We start from the raw sequence: 13,982 nt of genomic DNA, 5'->3' as shown, positions 1-13,982 counted from the left end.
TTTTGGGTGCAAACTGTACTTCCTTCAAGTTGCATCATAGCCAGAAGATCACTTCAACCCTATTGTTTTGTTTTTTTCTCTCCATAAGTCTTCCAGCTCTCAAGGCAAATCTTTTAAAGTGTAACTACAGTCATTCCCAAAGAGTCTTGCAACTTAATTATTAAGCATTTAGGAAAGTAATTGTCCTTTTTTCCTTTACAACTGTTGGAGAGGAAACTGCTTAAGCATTGCCAGGTAACTCATTCTTTCCCCCAGTGAATATAAACATCCTGTGCTTTCTTGACCTTTTGCTGTATTGTACATGCATCTTCTTACTAGTCACATAACAATGGTATCAGGAACTTTATTATAAAGTGTTGTAAAAAGTTGCAAAACATTACCAATGATAAATCTCAACAAAGGCTTGTCACCTGAAACATTTAAGGAGTAACCAAGTTGTGTGCCACTGAAAGGAAGAATAAAGTAGATAGAAACAACGAGCATCTTCTGTAGAATGTTTTGTTGTCATCAGAGTTTTTCTTAAAGGTTGAAAGTCCTAGAATGCCTATAGAAGAAAATGCTTTCAATAAGACAATATTTAGAAATTTCTGAGAAAGTGTAAGCTTGAGGTTTTTACTGTAAAGGAGAGTAGAAGAAAGTTCACTTGAAAGATGAATAACCGCTTGTGGTTCTGGTAACACATCCTGATATTCCTTTTTGCCCCTAAAAAGAACTTTTCTCACATTCTTTCAGGGTTAGGACTTTTTTACAAAACATAAAGAGCAACTTTGTAATAATATTTATGATCATTTCCTAGCAATCAGGTCTGTATCAAACTGTTTTCTTGTTTTCTGAGAGAACATTTCTAGTAGCAGTCTGAGACTCAGAAGAAGTGGTCTTTGGCTCAGGGTGTTCCCATCTTTGATGTGAGGTTTGGCATTCCTTTCATGTAGCATTTTAGTACACAAGCCTTATCCTAGGTTGTGTACCGAGCTCCTGTGATGCATGGTCACTTATAGGATCATAGACTCAGAGGAAAGTGGGGCTGGAACAGACCTCATAAGATCATCTGATCCAGCCCCCTGCTCAAGGCAGGAGCATCCCTGACTAAACCAGCCCAGCCACTTGCATTGAAGTTCTAGCTAAACCCTATATAACTGACCCTGTCAGCTATGTTTAAAAATGGCTTAGGGTGTATTTCCTTTCTTTTCTCAGGCCTGGATGGTTTGTGTGTGAGCTATTGTGGTCTTTTTGCTGCTTTTGGGGTAAGCGCACAAGAAGTTACTAACACTCTAGAATTAGATGTTGCAAATTAGTGTCAGGATTGTGTGAAGTCCTGCATTGCACTTGTTCCTTTGTATTGTTGCAGTGTCACGAGCGACCAAGGGCTGGTAACATACTTTATTGTGGATTGATTTTTGACTTTTATAGTCATCAGTAAACTAACTGGGTTGAAATTGATTGGCCTTCTAACTTGCATTTGCTATTAGAAATAATTCATGTTATATTCTCCAAGCTGCCTGGGCAGAAAAATTAGTTCTGGCTATCTCATAAAATGCAGTAAAGTTGCAGATGCATTGTAATGGCTAATAAACTATTTCTGCATCATTACAGAGGTTTCTACCCTATATCCTTTTATCTGTGTTCATCAATTTGAATTTGCCATCCAAAAGTCACTGATGGCCACACAGACTTCTATGTACCCAGAGCATAAGTGTTGCTGTTTTCTGTCTCCAGGCTGTGCTGCTCCGGATTTATGAGTTCTCTGTGTATTTGCTGACCAAATAACAAGGATGAATTCCCTCTCTGTCTGTCTGTCTGTCTCTCTCTCTGTCTCCTTAGGCTCCCAGTCGCCATGCTGACATTTAGCAAGGTGGTAATTGGGGTGATTGTGGCAGTTCAAACTGTGGCTCTTGTCCACTTCTTCTTCCTTGTGCCTCAGAGAAGCAGTTTCCTGCAGCAAGAGAAGCCGTCCCGGGTGCACATCCTGATCCTCTCCTCCTGGCGATCGGGGTCTTCCTTCACTGGCCAGCTCTTCAGCCAGCATCCTAATGTCTTCTATCTGATGGAGCCTGCCTGGCATGTGTGGACTACGATGCATCAGAATACTGCCCACAGCTTACACATGGCAGTGCGTGACCTAGTCAGGTCTGTTTTCCACTGTGACATGTCTGTGTTTGATGCATACATGTCTAGGGGGAGGAAAAAGTCTGATTTGTTTCAGTGGGAGACTAGCCGGGCCCTGTGCTCCCCACCTGCATGTGACGCCTTCCAGCACAGTGACATAATTACCAAGTCTCACTGCAAGACTGTCTGTAGCAAATACCCATTCAGCACGGTGGAGCAGGCTTGCAGGCTTTATAGCCATGTTGTCCTCAAGGAGGTCCGGTTCTTTGACCTGAAGGTTCTTTATCCACTTCTCAGTGACCCCTCACTGAACTTCAGAATCATCCACCTGGTCCGCGACCCTCGGGCTGTATTTCTATCCCGTGAGAAGGCTGCGCCTGAACTGGTACGTGACAGTGACATTGTGGTGGGGCCCAAGAACAACCAGGGAGAAATGGGCCCTTATAATGTGATGCAGGAAATCTGCAAAAGCCACATCCAGATTTATACAGAAGGCAGCCAGGCTCTCCCCAGCTCTCTCAAGGGCCGCTATATGCTGGTGCGCTATGAAGATATTGTTAAAGATCCCCTGGAAAAGGCTGCAGAGCTCTACAAATTTGCAGAACTCGGCTTCCTGCAGAAACTGCAGAGGTGGGTGTACAACATCACCCATGGGAAAGGACTAGGGGCAGAGGCCTTTGACACCAGCTCCAGAAATGCAGTGAGTGTCTCTCAGGCCTGGAGGAAATCCCTGCCCTTCCACAAAATACAAAAGCTGCAACAGGTGTGCAAGGATGCCATGGAGCTGCTGGGCTATCGACTGCTGGCATCACAGGAGGAGCAGAAGAACATGACACTGGACCTCTTGCTTTCTCAGCATCCCCCTACCAGGCAGAAACCGGAGCTGAGGACAGAAAAGTCACCCACAGCTCTGGCCAGCTGAGAGCCGCAGAATGTGCAGCTCTGCAACAGGACTGAGTGGGAGGGTGAGTGAGTGGTGCATATGTACATGCATGTGGAGGGGGTGGCAAAGGACCATGGGATAGAGCCGAGTGGCAGGCCCTGTGCCCATTGCTGACCTCCTTCCCCACTGTTCACTTTCCACATGACCCAGTCCAGACCAGTGACTGCAGTTCCCTGGGCAGCCCAGCCCTATGGAGTAACACAGGCCCTTGTTCTTCTGACAGTCTTTGCTTTGGGTGGGACAGAACTCCGAAGAAGTGCAGATTAGGGTGGACAGAACTCCAAAGGAGCAGGACCAGATGGCAAAGTAGGATCCCAGCAAGGCCACCATTAAACAGCAACAGAACTGCAGGCAGGAGCTGTATTCTTAGAGACTGGGAGGCATAAGCGAATGTCACTCACAGTGAGCATCTACTAGCCTCCATTACATTAATGCCAAAGGAGGGACAAACTGGATTTGAGGCAAGTTTTGTGGCGGGCAAGAAATTCTTGTGGGTGATATCTCTTACTAGGGCACCTGTGTGGTTGGGACTTTCTGAGGTTGTGGAGCTTTTTTGCCGATCTTTTCTTTTTCTGATCCGTGCTCTGTACGTGGGTGATCAGCACTGGTGGTAGTGTTGCAAAGGATCTGTGTTCACTTCCCCCCTGGTGTTGTATTGTAAAAGCAACAGAACAGCCCTGGCTGAACTAATAAAAGAGAACTCATTTCTCTCTGGGTTGGAATATTGTGGTTAATTCCTGGGATATGTGAGCCAATTTTGTCCCAATAATTAATCCCCAGTCTTCTGACTTTCCAAAATAAGTCATTCCCCCCCCAGGAGATCTCAAAGACAGCGTTCAAGTCTGAGGAAGCAGCCCCTGTCAGATAACGCTTATCTAAAGTGAAATGCCTGAGGTGTGTTAATACAAGGTGAAGGCAGAGAATGTGAATACATGCAGGAGGATGTTCAGAAAGTGCCCAGGTCACATAGCACTAAGTGTGGTACAGATATCAGAATAGGAAAGGCTTCTGCTGCAACCCAGACTTGCCTATGGCACAGGCACAGCAGAACTGGGATAGTTGGGGTGGGAATGGCTTATCTGCTATAGGAAAAGCTGTGTGGAGCCACAGGGGTGCTGCTGGGCAGGGAGCGAGGGGAATGATGGATGCCAGTGCTGCTGGGAGTGGGGGAGGAAGGAAACAGCAGAGCCAGAGACTTTTTCCTGTTCAACTGAGTCCTGTGCCAGGGCATGTTCAGCTCTGTGGGGCATTTGGGTTTAATTTTACTGACTAACATGTTCACCACAGTCCAGCAAGTCAGAAATATGGCAGGGACATGAGTGACTTTGTTCCCCAATGTGTTTGGAGGAGGGTGCTCTATACCAGAGCCATTCAGAAGTGTGGTTTCACTCAGGTGCATGTGGTTTCCCTTTGTTCTGCATTCCACATTATGTCTAGGCCTGAGAAAATCCATCTGTCTGTACTGGTTGAAGCCAGCGCCTCACACAGCACCAGGGAAGGAGGAAACATGAAGCCCGCCTGCTGGATCCATGAGGTAGGATCTTCACTGGTAATACAACTGCAGAAAATTTGAGCTTGTAGCTGTTGTGTCACCTACCTTCATTCTGGGAAGTTTTTAGTGAGGGCTTTAAGCATGAATCCACAGAAAAAGAACTAGGAAACTGAAAACATCATTAAGATTGTTACGTTGATAGTAAGGCCAGTGTGCTTGGATGACATGGTGCTGTTGCATCAGGAGTGTCTAGACAGAGGAGTTACCACTGGAGATGCTTTTGCTCTGAGTTCCTTCTTCCTTAAGAGCAGAAGTTGAAGGTAAAGCTTGCATGTGTTGCAAATGGCAGATGAAGGGATTGAGGTTGAACTGAAATAGGACATGTGTGTGCTGCATCTTAAAAGGAGGAGAGGGTGTGATGAACCCACAGGTTATAGGCAGCAGGCACATGTTCAGTGGATCTCCCCACTCCTGGGAGCCAGGACCTGGAGATGCCAGCCATTTTGCACATTGGCTAAGGTCCAGCCATGAGAAGATAACAATAGACCTGCACATGCACATTATGGTGACTTGAGATTTTTAGCAAAGTCCTCTGGTTAGTCCCTGATCCTCACTCAAAGTGACAGACCAGCAATGTGCCTGCAGCACAGCAGCAGGCCGAGATACCAGCCTTCTGCCCATCATGCTGACCAGCATCATCTCATTGTTCCTTCTGCTCTCACGCTTGTGCCCCATCTGGTTCCTCTTCTTTTGCATTTAAATTAGAAGCTGCCTGGGCAGGGACCCTTTTTTCCCCCTGTGCTGCTTCAACCTTAAGCACCTTGGAGTCCTGGTCCATGAGAAGGGTTTCTAAGTGCCGTGAGGCTGGTACTAATCCTCCAAAAATGTTCAGTGATGGAGAAATAAGAGAGACCAAGAAGCCATCTTTTGTGTGGTGCTGGGAAGGGTAGAAGTACTTGTTACCTTCATGGTGTGACCAGAGGATCACAGACATATCCCTGTATGTGTGCTGCTGGAATGTCTGATTCTGAGTCCCAGCTGCAGAACCCAGTCCATGTGCAGCAGCTTAATGACATGTGAGACTTGGTCTTAGGCTGCCAGCTTCCAGGGGCACTCATTTAAGTCTTATACCTCCCCCCCTGGTTGCAGTGCTTGGTGAAGAGAATGATGATTCAGATGGGGAGAACAGAGGTGCTTTTGGTAATAGAGATCACTCAGGTTGGTAAGACCGTGGTGCTTTGGCACAGAGAAGAGTGATTGGGTTGAACTCACTTTAATTATCTCAGCGGAGAGCAGAGTAAAGGTGTAGAACTGATGTTTTGTTTTGTTTTTCCCCCTGTTGTGTTAAGGAGCAGTAATTTTCCTGAGGGACTGATGTGTGTGCGTATGACATAGGTGTTTCCTGGACCTAATCCTATTTATTAACAAAGAGCACTCACGGTTTTGTCAGTGGAGCATAGCAGAAAAGGAGCAACTTGAGACGGGGCCTGACTCTTGGTTCCAAGCCCCTTCCCAGTCAGCAGATAGCCCAACGATGATGAGACCTATTCCCATCCTATTCTTGGCTCTCCTGCTTCTGGATCTTGTCTCAGTTTCTCTGGATGTTTCTGCTTCTCTTTCATAGACAAGACAAACTTTCACAACCAAATTGCTGGTGAATGACATGTTAATGCAGGCATTGGCAGATAGTGAGGCAGGGGCAGCTCTGGTGCTTGTGCTGGTACAGGGGCGGTCTCTGTGCACAATGTTGTATGTACCACATGCTCGCTCCATTTTACAGCAAGTCTCTGCATTTGTAGTGAGGCAGCAGGGCCTAGCATAGCAAGTTGCTGCTTCTCCAGTGTGTCCTGTGTGCTACCAGAAGCATGGGAGCTGGATGGGCCACTGTCCTCTGGGATGGGAACTGTAAAGGGAACAACAGGCCATGTAGTCCCCTCTCTCTGCACACCTGTAGCACACCTCACCATGGGAGCACATGGTGGGAGGAGAAAAGAGGACAAGGCAGAATACAGGCAGCTGCCTGCTGCATTCCCCTGTTGCCTTTCAGCTGCCCTGTAGAGTGCATGACAGCGTACATGGCACACTGGGTGGTGTGCACATTATTCTACATTTATTTATTGCTGGCACCCGGCAGGTCTGATTTGCATGCTTGTGAAGTTCCCCATTGTTCATTCAAGAGTTTAATGCTGTTCTTTGTTCAGCCTCTTGCTGCTGCCTGGCCAGTAGTAATGAGAGGGGAGACCGTGGCCCTGCCAGTGCAGCACAAATCATCTGGAATGGCACAGCCCTTGACCCCCCCCAATTAACGAGCACAGTCATGTTTAATGGCTACAAAATTCAGCAGGCAAAAGCAGCACTCCACCCCCCACGGCCTGCGAGTTCAGAGTCAAGGTGCCCTGTGCACATTAGCAGTCCCGGCACCCCTCAAGCATAGGAGACGATTACCGCAGGCAATTTCAAGCTATGTTACAAGTCATTAACCCACAAAATAACGTGGGTTTGCAGGCTGCTACTCTACTCTTGCCACATGTGTTGTGGATGTAAGCACTTAGCAGCCCTGCTGTCCTCTGCCCTAAGGTTGGCGGTACTTATGGGCATGCGTCCTAGTTGTAGACATTGGCTACAGATCCCAGAATCCATCTGTACACACCAAACTGGCTACCCACAGACCTGCAGCGGTCCAGGGTAGCCAGCTCCGCCATAGATGTAAGGAGAGATGTAGCCAGGGCAGGGGGTGGTTGAGAAGGGGTGGGAGAGATGGATTCTTTTCTAGGGTGAGCTGATCTGCATGAGATGGCTAGAATCTCCCTTGCTCACTCCATTATAAACGTTCTGATCAGACACGTGACTATAATCACTGTGTAGGTGTGGTCACTGGTAAGCGTCATAACCCTGCTAGCTAATGGATAGTTAGTATTTTATTATGGCACTTCAGGTTGTTCCTTGACAGTAACTTTGCAACTACTTTGTCACCTTTGCCTTTTGCTGAGTTACCGATGCTGTCAATCAAGTTCCGGTACATGAAGCCCAGAGGCCCTGGGAATGGTGGCAATACAGCAGGTCTGGAAATACCTGGAGCCAGTGTGGACGCTACACATTGCACCAGAGCCCACAGACACAGCGAGACAAAAGAAGTCTGTCCAGGCTAGATCTGACTTCTTTCATGTTGCTGGGTGGTTTTTTCTGCGAGGCTTAAGCTTGTTTGTCTTAATTGTGAGACACAGCTAGCTTTGTTAGTGTGAAGAAGGCAGGGTAGATATATTTTTCTGTCTATTGTGGTTAGTCCCTTTGCTATTTCACCTTGCTTCTCCTGGTGAGAGAGCTCAGAGTGGTGGACGTGGATGTAGTGGTATTGAAACCTGAATATTCTTACTGAGCCATGAGACTGAGCAGGAACATAGCAAAAGAAGCAGATGAAACAGCCACACAAGTTAAGCAAGGCTGGAGAGAAACTGAAGCACTCTGGAAGGCCTACCAGCCTGGGTGAATGTAGACAACCTGAAAGTAAACTGACATTCTCTCAGCCAAGGGTGGGTTTTCCAGAGCTGAATCGGTAACTGTGAAACCTGCATAGCCACTCTTTCCCCATAGTAGATAACAAAGAGCTAAGACAACCAATCCCTCATCTTTTACCAAGGCTAAAGCCACCTGAAAAATCACTGGGTGTGGAGAGCAACTTGCATTTCCTAGGGTGTGCCTCGACTGTGGGAGGCAGTGCTGCTGAGCTACCTGAGCTAATACTATGTATGCTAGCTCTGAAGCTGGAAGCAATGCACGTGTATGGTGGGCACTTGCACAGGTTAACACACTGCTGGGCAGAACTGGATAGCGAGGTGCAGCACTGCTCCCAGGTGCACATACTGCTTCTGGTTCTGACCTTATAGATTAAGCAAGAGATGCATACCTAACTACCTCTGTCTGCTCATGGGTAATATACTATATTCCTCATCAGGACTGTCTGAATGCTGCCTGTGGCATTTTTAAAGTTTCAACTTTAAGCTTAAGCCTATTTAACCTTCCTGCACTAGTGTCAGAACAGAACAGCGAACTGGGAAATCCTGGGGTCTGCTTCTTGCCCCAGCACTGACTATATCTGAGGCGTTAGCTACCATGTCACCATCAGTATTATGTGGATAATACTGACCCAACAGTATTGTCTGGTCAGGAGCTAGATTCGTGGAGAAACTTGACCTATCTCTTATGTTTAGAGCCTCAAGAGGGGCAGCACTGTTTCCATTGGCTGGCTGGGAGGGCTCCTCATTTGGCACGTTGGCTGTTCCAACTCCCATTCTCAGACCTCAAACTCTCTTTGTACATGCTGGGCTGCACCTTGCTCTCAGCTGCGGGTAGCAGAGTGCTTTACCTCTATTTGTGAATCTAGCTGATTGTTTCCTATACAAGCCTGGGGCAGGCACTTGTTACTTCAGTTAAAAGGGAAGAGTCCTGGTGAGGTCCTGTTGACAGGCCCTCTTGTATCCGTACATCCAGCTAGTTTCTGAGCATGCGCAGGCCTGTTGCACTAAGACTTGCAAATGATGTTTATGCAGTAGGTAGGAGACCATTGGGTGGTGCAAGTTCTGGACAAGTTTATTCTGCTTTCTCCAGTACAGGGCTGCTTTGTTGGACAGGACCTTCTTAGAAAGTCATCCAATAAACTGGCCCAAGCTGCCATATATTCAGGGGTTTGGGCTGCTGCTTTCTGAAATCCCACAACTCCTCAGGGCATTGAAGTACCTCCTGAGTTGGATAAAACAGAGCTACCGATTCCCCACCTGTTCTAGTAGTCCTTTGGTTGTTTCTTACTGAGCCCAAATTAGACAAGGGTCCCTGGGGAATGCAAGGAGACCAGAGTGCATGCTCAGAAGTCCTAGAGTGGCAAGCTGCTGGTTTTAAGCAGTGTCTCTTGGGACTGGGTTTTGAACAGGTGGAAGGTAGAGGGTTATAAGCAGGATTGGGTGAAAAGCATCTCTTCAAGGCAGCATCAGGAAGAAATTTTGTACCTGCTATAAAAAGTGAAATGTACTGTACAAAGACTAAACAGTTTGAATGGTAGGATTGATTCATAGCCCACGAGGTGCAAGCAAGACATCCAAACTGACAAGGCAGAAAGAAAAGTACATTGCAGTGCTTCCACTGTCCTTCTGCCTGGCTTCTGGCACTAGTTTGCTAATCCTCATTCTTAAATGCCAGAGCGTGTGTGTTCTCTTGTGAGACCTTCACATTGATTGCGTAATGCCATAATGCATTTCACTAGATATGCGATAGTAAGCTGGAGGGAACAGAGGTCTCACCTGCAGCATGTGACTGATCTTATTTTCTTAATGCCGATCCTTCATAGCTCTGAAATGTAAACCTACCTGGTACGTGAGCTACTATTCTCAGACAAGGTCCAATTCTTTTTAATCATTCTACCTTATTTACTTTCAGAGCATGGGGCTTCCAGTTAAGCACTCGGAAATCTTGAGGAACCAGTTTCAGGAGTGTAAATTTAGCATTTGTGTCATCATTCTTTTGCTTTTTACTAAGAGATGGGTTTTTAAGCACTCTGTAGAGCTGAACACCAATCACTGGCATTTTATTAGTCACCTGTATGTCGAAAGCCTGACAGAGTAAACCTTTCTTTGTGTCCCGTTACCGAATTAAAAAAGTAACCTTTTGCTATGAATTTTCAAGTTTAATTAACACTCCCCAAAAAACCAAACCAAACCAAACCAGAAAACCAACAAAACTGGTAAGCTAGGCTGAGACCACTTACATATCAAATATTAATAGTTACAATGGTGGTAGCAAGAAACCAGTTTTGATTCCAACAGTTTTCAAGTGCTGTAAATAACTACAAGCCCAAGAGAATGATTGTCCAAATATGTACATTAAGATCCCAATCAGAACATGATTGACACCTGGTAACTTGATGTTTGAAACAAACAAATCCTCCCCAGCAGCACCCCTGCACTAGCAGCGAGAAAAACTTACAATCACACATTATGTTATCCTCTGTCAAGAAAGCCCACATCTTGTAACTGCAGAAATACTTGCTGCCTGTGGCCTGGTAGCTACCCAAGGTGAAAGAAACCACCCAAGATTGGCTAGGATGAGCTTAGAACCTGTTATGAGACAGCTGGACTAACCCTCTTGCTGTTTGCTGGAAGGAATCACAGGGGCTGGATGGAACAAATAGGTGAGACTTTGGCACATGCACATGTAAAACAACATAGCAGTAGAGGAAGCACTGTAGGAGGATCCACGTGCCTCTTGCTTTGTCCTGCATCAATCTCAAGACCCTGTTTACTTTGGCCTGGCACGAGCACAAGGGACCTTTTCAGGTCCAAGAATTGTGCCATTTCTGCTCTTACAGAGAAGGAACTCTTTCCAGGTCCAGCAGTGCAGGTGAGAAAGCTAAAATGCAGGAGCAGGCTCCTAGGTTCCTCCCAATGCTTTTTCCATGCAGTAGCACAGACAGGTTTTGCCCCCTGCTGGTGGATGAGGAATGCAGCACCTGAGGGCAGATTTTCTGATGCCTCACTTGGCTCTGGGCAGATGGAGGATCTCTCCAGTTTATTTTTCAGCCTTATCCATCACTGTACTCATCACAAACCTAATGCAAAACTAAGCCTTGTATACAAGTGGAAGCCCATAAAAAGGATCAGAAAGATAAGTTTTACAAATAGACCTTTTCCTTTTGAACAGTGCAAGACTTTTTCTTACATAGCATGAAATTTGTAGGCAATTATTCTCTGCAGCTGCCAAAGGCTGCTCCTACAGATCTGTAAGTCTCTTCCTTCTGTGACTCTCAGGTAAATCTTTTCCCTCTTCTCCTGGAACAACCCCGACTCCTCGAATCACGTCCACAACTCATCATCTCTAAGTCCTCCTGAATGCAATCCGTTTAGCTACATTCTCAGCTCCAAACTTTGCTATTAGCTTGCTTCTGACATTTTCATCATCTTTTTGCAACTCTAAATCATCTTCTCTGCTCCATATGGGATGCCCATCCAAGCGCTGGCTGGTCTTCAAAAAGCACGCTGTGGCTTCCACTTCCCCGCTGTTTTTCAAAAAAGCTTGCGTGACAGTCAACAGATCCATGCTGAGCTCTTCCATGCAGTACTTTATTGCTTTAACTGCATCTGCCACCTGGGTGGGAGCAGGGCCAGAGCTCGCAGGCCTTTCCTCCCCTTGAGGCTGAGTTTCAGGGGTAGGGGAGTCCCGAGTAGCAGCAGCCGCTGGAGGCGAGTCAGAGTCATTCAGGTCCATTTTCTGGCTAGGGCCTGCTTTCTCAGGGGACATCATCTCCTTGTCTTCACCAGGAATTTCTTCTGGGAGGTCTGTCTCGCTTTCAGACTAGGAACAAGAGTGAGAATTGGGGTCATTCCAGTATAAATCAGTCACGCATGCTATTCCTTGAAGGGGTTCTATTAAGTCTAGAGTAAAGCCATGAACCTTTCTAAGGGATGTTTAAGTGCTCAGTGCAATTGCCCCACACAATAAAATTCCATGATCTACAGGGGGGGACAAAAAACTACATGTACATTAAAAAATGGGAAGGCATGAGGCAAATACGCACATAAACCAGACCTGATGGGAGAGACATTAGTTTCGTACTGTCATCGTGTTTTGCAGCTCTCTCCTGAAGGAGCATTCGCTGGTAAGAGTAACTGAACGCCCCCCCGCTTGCTCAGACAGCCACCTGAGGCCGAGATGACCATTCACTGCTGAGCTATTTTTATTCACACTTCTGTTCCTCAAAGTATTTTTGGACAGGAATCAAACTGGGAGGGGAAGGCTCATTCACATTCCTGTGACGTGATGCACCACAGTGAGCTGTAACGTAGCTGTGTGTAATATGGCCACACCACTTGACATGCTTCATCTAGCACTGCATAGCTTAAAGTGCTGACAGTTTAGCGTAGTAGCAAAGATGGCCACTTCATTAACTACCTGGAAATAAACTGCCTGGTTGTACGTGTAGTTTAATAAATGATAAACTTGGAAAGTGCATTTAGATTTTTGCCACTAAAGGCAGTAGTTTATTTTCCTCAAAAGTTCACAGCTGACAGAAGCACATACCTCATCACTTTCAAATTCTCGGCTCGCTGCCTTGAAAAGACTACCCCCTTTTTCCACACGCCTTCTAATTTTCTCTTGTATCGCAGCTGCTGCTTTCCCGAACAGCTCTGTTAAAGACAGATCACATTGGCACCCGCTGCATGACTGAAATGTAACAGAGAGGTCGTTGGCCATGCTAGTCAAAGCCAGGGTAGAAATGCACCTTTACAGACCAACTAAATCAGATCTACACATAGAGCACCAGCTCAGCTCACAAGAGCTTGTATGCTTGCTCTCTATGTATACACATCTTATTTAGCTAGTCTACGAAGGTACATCTCTGCTCTGCCTTCTGAAAGGTCACCTTCATCCTAGGCTTAGTTTCAGTTGCATGTAGCAGGCAGGAGGATGTGGGATGCCATGAGTCTGATAACCTACTGCTTGGTAGGGCTAGGAGGGCCATTTCTGAAAGGTGGGTCATTTGGAAGAAACCGTTGACTAGAAAGGAAACTAGGGGGCCTGAAGGGCAGGAAGAAAAGGTGACAAACATGCACGTTTAATCTGTTCCACTGTGGAGCCAGGCCACAGCTGACTGTGAGTTTCCCCTGTGGCGTCTCAGCCTGCCCGGTCACTGAGTGGCAGCCCTGTGTCCCGGAGCCAAGGGAGAGCCTACACCCCCTCCCCCAGCTCGTTCTGGACGTGCCTGCCCCTGCTCTCACTGCCAGCGCCTTCCTGCCCGCTCCTCAGTGCCTGGCACCCATAGTAGGGGACGCGCATGTCTCAGCACTTGCGTGGACCCGGGCGGCCGTGCCCAGGCGCTGCCCCGCGGAAGAGCGCGGCCGAGCTCACCGGTGCCGGCGGGCGGCCGCAGGTGGCGGCGGTAGCGGTCGCGCATGGCCTGCCACGAGTGGCGCGTCACGCCCGCGCGCTCCATCTCCTTCCAGAGCGCGGCCCCGGCCCCGGCCCCAGCCCGCGCCCGCACGTAGCGCAGCACCGCCTCGTCTTCCGCCGCCGTGAACGCCAGGCGCCCGCCGCCCGCCAGCACAGCACAGCCCGGGCCCGGCAGGCGGTAAGGCTCGAGCGGCAGGCGGCGGTTGTGACGCACGCAGTCTTCCACGTACTGCGTGGACACAAAGCCGGGGCCGGGGCCGGGGCCGGGGCCAGGTTCGGCCAGCAGCACGGCGCCCGGCTCCTGCACGCGGCACAGCCGCCCACCGCCCGCCAGCACCAGGGGCGCCAGGCGCAGTTTGGCCGGGCCAGGCCGCAGGTAGAAGCGCACAGCGCTGCCGTCCTCCCGCACGAACAGCGTCCGCGACCGCCCCGCCACGGGGACCGCGACCGGGCCCGCCATCGCCGCCCCGCCCCCCTTCGCCGCCGCGGCCTATCAGGAGCCTCCTC

At 48.1% G+C, this 13,982-nt stretch overlaps 2 protein-coding genes across 3 annotated transcripts; one reads left to right on the top strand and one right to left on the bottom strand.

Moving 5' to 3' along the window:
* Positions 1–1,807: 1,807 nt before the first annotated feature.
* On the top strand, positions 1,808–3,028 carry CHST4 (carbohydrate sulfotransferase 4). The gene has a single exon (XM_090063201.1). The coding sequence runs from the start codon at positions 1,835–1,837 to the stop codon at positions 3,026–3,028; it is 1,194 nt and encodes a 397-aa protein (XP_089919327.1). The 5' UTR covers positions 1,808–1,834.
* A 7,083-nt stretch (positions 3,029–10,111) lies between these two features.
* Positions 10,112–13,969, bottom strand: TERF2IP (TERF2 interacting protein). Of its 2 annotated transcripts, XM_090062246.1 has the most exons (4): positions 13,757–13,969; positions 13,434–13,543; positions 12,606–12,712; positions 10,113–11,879 (listed from the first exon to the last, which is right to left on the bottom strand). In XM_090062246.1, exons 1-4 carry the CDS (start codon positions 13,933–13,935, stop codon positions 11,403–11,405), a joined length of 873 nt encoding a protein of 290 aa, XP_089918372.1. In that variant the 5' UTR covers positions 13,936–13,969; the 3' UTR covers positions 10,113–11,402. The 2 variants fall into 2 exon arrangements, with proteins under 2 accessions (XP_089918371.1, XP_089918372.1); XM_090062245.1 differs by having other exon boundaries at positions 10,112–11,879; positions 13,434–13,969.
* Positions 13,970–13,982: the final 13 nt, after the last annotated feature.

This window comes from Crocodylus siamensis, chromosome 9, assembly GCF_052110815.1.
Source record: "Crocodylus siamensis isolate JL-2025a chromosome 9, ASM5211081v1, whole genome shotgun sequence".
NCBI lineage: Eukaryota > Metazoa > Chordata > Crocodylia > Crocodylidae > Crocodylus > Crocodylus siamensis.
Note: the sequence above shows the minus strand (reverse complement) of the source record. Positions and strands in the feature narration are given on the sequence as shown.

Bases quoted from the DNA above. Each gene is read 5' to 3' on its own strand.
- CHST4 (XM_090063201.1), top strand. From the start codon at position 1,835: ATGCTGACATTTAGCAAGGTGGTAATTGGGGTGATTGTGGCAGTTCAA.
- TERF2IP (XM_090062245.1), bottom strand. From the start codon at position 13,935: ATGGCGGGCCCGGTCGCGGTCCCCGTGGCGGGGCGGTCGCGGACGCTG. The intron at 12,713-13,433 runs GTGAGCTCGGCC...TGTCTTTAACAG, and splicing joins GCGGCCGCCCGCCGGCACCG to AGCTGTTCGGGAAAGCAGCA. The intron at 11,880-12,605 runs GTATGTGCTTCT...TCTTGTTCCTAG, and splicing joins GAGAATTTGAAAGTGATGAG to TCTGAAAGCGAGACAGACCT.